Source organism: Sebastes umbrosus, chromosome 10 (genome assembly GCF_015220745.1).
Source record: "Sebastes umbrosus isolate fSebUmb1 chromosome 10, fSebUmb1.pri, whole genome shotgun sequence".
Lineage (NCBI taxonomy): Eukaryota > Metazoa > Chordata > Actinopteri > Perciformes > Sebastidae > Sebastes > Sebastes umbrosus.
In genome coordinates, this window is record NC_051278.1 from 608820 (window position 1) to 616926 (window position 8107).

General features: G+C 41.4%; 1 protein-coding gene across 1 annotated transcript in view; it reads left to right on the top strand.

The window, feature by feature from the left end:
* The window catches only part of LOC119495087 (WD repeat containing planar cell polarity effector), an 87543-nt gene extending 80757 nt beyond the window's left edge, over positions 1-6786 (top strand). Inside the window, 3 exon segments of the mRNA XM_037781297.1 lie at positions 2138-2238; positions 3997-4019; positions 6334-6786. Coding sequence (XP_037637225.1) covers positions 2138-2238; positions 3997-4019; positions 6334-6384 — 175 coding nt within the window. The 3' untranslated portion in view covers positions 6385-6786.
* The last annotated feature ends 1321 nt before the right edge of the window (positions 6787-8107 follow it).

Consider the following 8107-nt stretch of genomic DNA (forward strand, 5'->3'; position numbering starts at 1 on the left):
TCATGGCTGTTTGACTGTAACACTGATGACTCTCTGCACCCCCCCCACCTCCAACCCCTCCACTCTGCCTTTCTCTAAGCCCCCTCCATCCATCCCAAATCCCTTCCTATCAGCCAATTTAAACAAGCTGGGTCCAGAGAGAGAGAGAGAGAGAGATGCTCTGTCCTAAGCTCTTTTTAAAAACAGTAAAAGGAGCGAGAGGAGAAAAGACGAGTGGTAAAGAGGGTTAGGGCGATTTGGCAGCCAAAAGCCGGGTCGGTACTACCCCAGGTCTTCCCCTGCACCGCTGACGGAGGCTAAGAAAGCAGATCCCCAAACCTCCCAACAGATAATAGCCACAGAGAGAAAGACACAAAAGCTTCTGCCTTTTTTTATTCCACAATTCCCACCCCCCCCCCGCCTTTAGAACATTTTTGTATATTGAACCCCCTCCCTGTAATCTGGTCTCCGATGAAGTTTCATTGTTTCTCATGTGAAGCCAATGACAGCTTAGCTGAGATGGAGTAGGGGAGGCATTGTAGCGCCGGCGTTCTCCCGTTTGGCTCGCTGAGAAAAAAGAGAGGGAGGCGAGCAACAATGGCAGTTTGGGGGCTCCTCGCCGATTCCCGCATTCCCCCAAATCCGACTCTGTGCTCCCGAGAAGTGAGAGAGAGAGAGAACGAGACGGGAATCTGGGAAGCATCCCAACGTTCCTTTTGATGGCTGCTGGCCTCTCTCGCTCATCACGTCCTCCTCCGTCAGCGGAGGAAGGAGAACCGAGGCCGGTTTTATTCTAGCTCAGTGGAGGCCAAAGTTAAAGGGACACTTCGTTGTTTTTCAACCTGGACCATATCTTCTCATGTGTTTGTGTCTAAGTGACTGATGAGGACAACACCTTTTTAGTATTAAGGGAGAACGCTGCAGCTGTGAGGGCAAGTGAGCAGCGTCTATGAAACATTACGTCCACTAAAAGTTCTTGTTTTTGTCACCGACAGCCTCAGATTGTTATTAGAAGTGTCTGACAACATGATGGAAAGAACCCTACAGAGAAATAAAACATTTCTTTTAATCCGGTCTGTTTGTTATCGTGTCCAAGTCCTGCTCAAGGAGAAGTCTCATTGTGAAATCTGAATATCTTCTATATACTGTATACTCTGGCTACAATAAATACAGCGGCCATCGATTTCATAGATTCATCCACATTGTGGAAATCATCTAAGTATTCAGCCATGACATAGTAAATCTTTTAGATAACACTACGCTGCTCTTTCTGTTCTCCAACACAACAAACTCTCCCCGTTTCCACCGTGGATGTATTCCACTATTCCACCGTTGTGTTACGTCACCTCCCAGATTTCACAACCAGACTTCTCCTTCAGCGAGACTCTTTCCATGAGCAGGACGTTACTTTGCTCCCGTGCTGATACTCCTGTCTGTTGACAGCTGTCTGCTGTAGGTAAAACACCGACTATGGAGAAGAACCCCACTTCAAAACACCTGAACTATCCCTTTAACCAGGTCAACACCTGAGCCACCTGTATCAGGTGAAACACGTCGTAGAGCAAGTTGATCTCTATCAGTGTGATCTTTAATTCATCGAGCAGTCACGGCATACGTCTCCTCGTTCTGATTAATAAAACATAGGGATAAATGCTTTAACATCATTCTCTGTCACCTGAAGGAGACTAAATCTCAACTGGACGACTCTCCAGTAGTCTTCATCGTCTGATTCTCCTTTCTTTGAACCACAAACAACTCCTAGTTTGGTAAAAGTTAAAGGCTTCAGCCAGAATCTACAAACACTGAACAGACAAGGTCCTAAAACTCTACTAAAAACCTTACTATGAAACTCAGACTGATTAGGTCATTTTAGGTGTGAGGCAGATGTCTTCTACTTTTTTTAAACTGAATTCAACAGATGTTACTGTACAGATGTTACTGTACAGATGTTACTGTACAGGTGTTACTGTACAGATGTTACTGTACAGATGTTACTGTACAGATGTTACTGTACAGGTGTTACTGCACAGGTGTTACTGTACAGATGTTACTGTACAGGTGTTACTGTACAGATGTTACTGTACAGATGTTACTGTACAGGTGTTACTGTACAGGTGTTACTGTACAGATGTTACTCAGTTTTCTTTCTGTTCCTCAGAGCTGATGGAAGAGCCAATCAGAGGAGACCTCAGGCGGAGATACGTGTGACCGTCAGCCCAGATGTGTTCAGGACACCGAGACAAACAGGTCTGTCTGTCCGTCCGTCTGTCTGTCTGTCTGTCTCACCTGTCCATCTCTCTGATGTGTCTGTGAGTCGTTATCTAATGTCGGAGCTTTCACCCGGCTAGAAAGTTAAAGAATCACAAGAATGTGAATGAGCAGCATTTAACCAGGAGATTAACGTCCGCTGATCTCTGGAGCAATCTGATAAACAACAAGACAAATGTAGAAGTTTATATGTTTTATATTTGGTGTGGTTCGCTGGTCGCCCAACGTCTCATTTCATTGAATGCAGGATGAGTCATCAAACATCTGACACTGTTTACAGGACGAGAAGAGACAGATTCTGATGTAAAAATACTCTGATACTGTTTATATAAAAGGTAAATGAACAATTAACACAGGGACAAAGGATTCAAATATAATGTGCCAATATAATAATATTACTAATAATACTCAGCTGTGAATATTATATTTCTAGGGCTTTTATTATGAACGTGATTAGTTGATGTATTTATTCGCCCAGAAAAATCAATCAAAAATAATAAATGACATTGTTTTTTCTGTGCGAAATGTTCATGTTCTGTGTGAAAGTATTCATTCACAAAAACAACACTTTGAAAATAATAAATTGACGTTTAAATTATTGTGTTATAGAGAATTAAAATCTTTGATTTTTTTTCAGATTTTGAAATGAAAAAATACGGATGAATGATTTTAAACTGTAACATGAAATTTGAATTCAAGCCATCAATGACCATCAAGGGACTGGTGATTGAATTAGCTTCAGCATCAGACACTGTTCCTCTGTACTTAAACCAAATAAATAAATAAATATAATAATCAATATACTTGTGAAGAACTGTCCCCCTAACACGCAATGTTTCCTTCATGATAGAAATGAATGACCAAACGCTGCATCCATACCGACTTTAAACGGTCACACTCTCCCCGACTGGAAATACAATCAATTACAGAAACATCTAGACCTTCTTTCCTTTTGACTTTAAACAGAACCAGCCTCAACGTTGCTCTTAATTCTCCCGACAACGGGCCGGTTCACGCCGTCATCAGTACCAGCTGACGGAGAGAGAGTCAGCTCTTTATATTAAATCTCATCACGTTCAACTCGACGGTTTCAGGGCCAAGTTTTTAAGCCCTGCAACGATTCTCCGGCGACATTCAGCCTGTTTTTATTCTCTAAACGTAGCCGGAGTCTCTCACACGTCTGACACGACTAACTGGTCATTTAGGAAAACATTAACATCACTTCTTCTTCTTCTTCTTCTCTTCCTCATCTCCTCCTTCCTGCTCTCTCCATTTTAATAATTCCATTTTTCGGGTGATTAGCGATTGTCTCACTATCAAATCGCTCTGTCGTTAGATAATCCGGACTGTAGGCTATTGGAGGGAATTTGCATCGGCTTTTTAAATATCAGTACGAGGCACGCCGGGGTTTTAATGTCAATCATCACCTTATTAACGCGGTGGCTCAGAGCGAGAGAGATCGCCGTGATTGACAACAGTTTACGTTCGTTAAAACCCAGAAAAAGGCGACATGTCCGACCTACTGAGTGAGCATGTAACCTGTTCAGGCATTCAGCCGTGTGTGTGTGTGTGTGTGTGTCTGTGTTTATGTGCTGTAGGGCTGCCGTGCGTGATCATGCATGTCTAATGTGTGCTTGTTGTACTTGTTTAAAGTGTCACGGCTGGTTTACAGGAATGTCTGACATCCTCCGACATCTTGTGTCGCTTCATTTTGTTGTGCAGGAAGCAGCGACGGAGATGGAGACAGAGACGGAGACGGAGACGGAAGGAATGTGAGTCGATTGACTGGAAATTTATTTTTATTTTTTAAATTCACAATACTGTGAAAAGTTAATCATATTATAAACCCCCAGCCAGTAGTGTACACAGTAATATCAGTATAGTAAAAGAATCAAACTAAACACAAAAAGATGTTTATATGGTAACACTCCCTCCTCTATAAGCACAATATAAAAACACTATGAATGTTTATAACACACTATAATATAGTCAATTATTAGGACAATTTATTAGGTACACCTGTACAATCCAATGCAACAGTTAAAAAGCATTTCTCAAACATCACAGGGTCACGACTCATATAAATGTTGATCACATGAGCGAGAGGAATGTGCTGTCATGTCCCGCTCTGTTGTAACTTCATGTGTTCTTTGTTTGTTTTCATGTATTCATCGTTTCCTGCTTTATTTTGAAATGCTCACCTTTCTCTCATTGCAGACAGCTTTGCTTCCTGCCCTCGTGTTGCTTGTGTGATTGTCTGTCCTGCCCTGATGACCTGTTCTTCTTCAGCCCTGCTGTCACCTGTCCCTCGTTATCACCCATCCTTTCCTTGTGCATTTAGTGCTCCCCTTGTCTTTTGTTAGTTCGTTATCGTTGCTATATTGCTACCTACCTGTCTGCTGTCTGTCTGCTACCTGTCTGCTGTCTGTCTGCTACCTGTCTGCTGTCTGTCTGCTACCTGTCTGCTGTCTGTCTGCTACCTGTCTGCTACCTGTCTACTGTCTGTCTGCTACCTGTCTGCTACCTGTCTGCTACCTGTCTGCTGTCTGTCTGCTACCTGTCTGCTGGACCTACTGCTTTATTTGGACTGTCTTAAATCATTGAATTGTTTCTGCAGCCTCCTCATCTGTATCTGTGTTTGGGTCCTTCTCCTCCTTCCTGCACTGCAAATCGTAACGTGCAACTTCCTCTCAGCACACATACCAACATTGACTCAAGGAAATTACATATTGGGAGATGGAGATGGAGAAAATAGGCTCCAAGACACAAATCATTTTATTAATCTATGGCTCTTCTGCACATTAATGAACACTTACTGCATATCTGCTTACAACAACATTATAGTGTGTTAAACTATGTGTTAAATGTTTATATGTTTAAATTTAAAAATAAAGTCATAGTATAGTATGTTGAAAAATTATATGAAAAAAGTCATAGTATAGGATGTCGAAAAATGTTATGAAAAAAAAAAATCATAGTAAAGTGAGCCACAAATTTCATAAAAAATAGTCATGGTATAGTATGTTAAAAAATTATATGAAAAAAAGTCATGGTATAGTATGTAAAAAAAAACCGACATGCTATACTATGACTTTTGTTCATGAAATGTTTCAGAGTTAGGGTTATATATCATACAGGTCAGGGTTATATATTTTTTTTCCAACATACTATACTACTTTTTTTTTCAAAAAAAATTTCGACATTCTAATCTATGACTTTTTTTTCATTAAATTTTTTGACATACTATACTATGACTTTTTTTATGAAATTTAAGGACATCACTTTTGGCTGTGGGATGTTGTGATGGCCATTTTTTTCACAAATGTTTTAATGTTATATAGACTAAACCTCATTATACCTAAAAAAAATAATGATGCAGAAGACTTCAAGACTTTAAAAAAAAATAAAATAATATATATTTATATATATAACTATATATAACTTAGCAGCTACGATGCTGCGTGTAGTGTCGCGGACATGCAGCCACTTTCCCAGTAAAAGTCTCCACCTCACATTTAGTTTAGTTTAGCAGGTTGTCAGCTGTGTGTCTGCCCGGCGGAACTTTAGCGAGTGTCCAGCAAACAGTGTGTGTGTTTGTGCTCCGTTAGCAGCTCTAGCATCGCCGGAGGCTTCGTGCTCGCCGCCACCGCACACGTAGTCTGAGTAACTTTAGCGAGTTTCCATCAGACTGTGTGCGTGTTGGTTGGTGGTGAGTGTGAGGTTGTTGGTGGCGTTCTAGCTGTGATCGTAGGTGTAGCAGTGTGTGGACAGTTTATTTGTCGGTGAATAAATGCTACGAAACTACAACTCCAACTTCCTGTATCCTGTAACTCCGGCTCCGCCTCTTAAGGTGGACTGTTAAGGTGGACCAGCTTTTCTCCTTAAAGAGACGAGCCGCTCCTCTGAGCCGCTCAGCTTTTTAATTCATTATTAACATTTCTTTTAACGTTTTAACCGATAGCGTTAAGCGGTTAAAGTTCTTAACGTCGGTTAGCGGTTAAATGGTTAATTATTGACATCCCTAATTTACACCCTGTTCATTCAGGTTTATAAAACGTAATATTTCTGTCTCTCTCTCTCTGTCAGGACGATGAAGACCTCGGGATGCTTCATGTGGTCCATCTAGGAATCGTCTGAAGAAACGAACTACGATACGATAAGAGCCACAACGACATCTCACCAATAACAGCCTCTCTTCGTCTATATGTTTATGTATTATATAATATAGAAGGACTCAGATGCTTATCACTGTACTGAACTGTAGTATCTGATAAAAGAGGAATAATACATTAGTATTAGATGTAAATACATTAGTTTTGTACGACCACTTTTGTTAGTAAGTTGTACATTTTAAGTGTTTATAGTTTATCTGATAAATTTGGATGTGAATTCAGATTATTTTCCGTTTTAGTGACGTCTAAACCAAATGAACCTTAAAAGAAAACAGTTTTCTGCCGTTAAAAACAGAAAATGTTTTAAACCGTTCCATTAATCAGCCTGTAAAAATAAAGACTTGTATTATACTTCCATCACCGCTGATATTGAATGTTCCAGGCTTCCTTTGTGCGTGTGTGTGTGTGTGTGTGTGTGTGTGTGTGTGTGTGTGTGTGTGTGTGTGTGTGTGTGCGTGCGTGCGTGCGTGCGTGCGTGCGTGCGTGCGTGCGTGCGTGCGTGCGTGCGTGCGTGTGTGTGTGTGTTGGCCGAGATTACGGGCCACAGTTTTATTCATGAATAGGAGCCAACCAGCATCTTTAAAGCGTCGCGCGGAGCCCCTTTCCTGAACAGCAGCCATGGCCGTGTCAGAGCTGTCGACGCGCTGCGCTCACCGACTAATCTGACAGCGCCGCGCGAGCCCTAATCCCTCACTGTATCGTAATCTATTTACTTTGCATTCTAAGAGGATTTCCACCAAAAAATATACAAGAAGCGATGTTTGGAAATGGACAGAAGATCAGTGAGGATGCTTTTCTGCTCCTCTTTTTTTGTTTGTTTTGTTAGCTTTAAGAAAAAAAAAACTCATTGTATGTTTTTCGGGGAGTCAATCCGCTGCGAGAGGGACGGGTGAAAGGAATTACATTTCTGACTGATACTAATACTTCTCTTATGTAAACATCAAAATGTTATATTTCCCCTCTGATGATACAGTCACACTGCAGAGGCTGCTGGAGATAAGTGGCATCTGTCAGTGCCTTTAGTGCATCTCTTGACACGTTTATAATTTACAAACCAAGGCTGCATTATCTCCCGATTGTCTGACTTGACAGCTCCAATAAAAGCTGCAAAAAATTGGTTAACAGGCGAGCAGGAGTTCCTGCCGTCTCTCTGATGGCCCTACACAGTCGCCTGTTTGACATGCAAACAGTGAAATCTCCTCTTTCATAATACACAAGTACAAGACCACAAACGCTCTCCTCAGTTACCCTTTAAGCAATTATGTCAGCTTTGTAAAATCATAAATAGTTATGCTTCATTTAAAATGTGGCCCCGCAGCTTTTATTGTAAAAACACACCGCCTCACGCTCAAATCTCTGCCATCCGAGATGACTCGCAGAGATAGGCTTATTAGTGGTATTAACATACTGTGCGGCACGCCGGAGCTGTGAAACGGCCTTGTTAACATTTGGAAATGAATCAAGCCTCCAGCACGTGCTATTATCCTGCTTATTTATTCTCTCCTCTGTGGAACAGCTGTTTCTGCAGAGGCCGTATCTCATCTAATGATGGCTCTGATTGGACCGGTTCCCCTCAGGTGTTGTATGTTTTATAGGTTTGTTTCACTGATCCCACAAAATATTATAGACAAATATGTCAGGAGCATTAAAGACATCAAACAGCTGATTGGAAGGATCTTATTACGCCG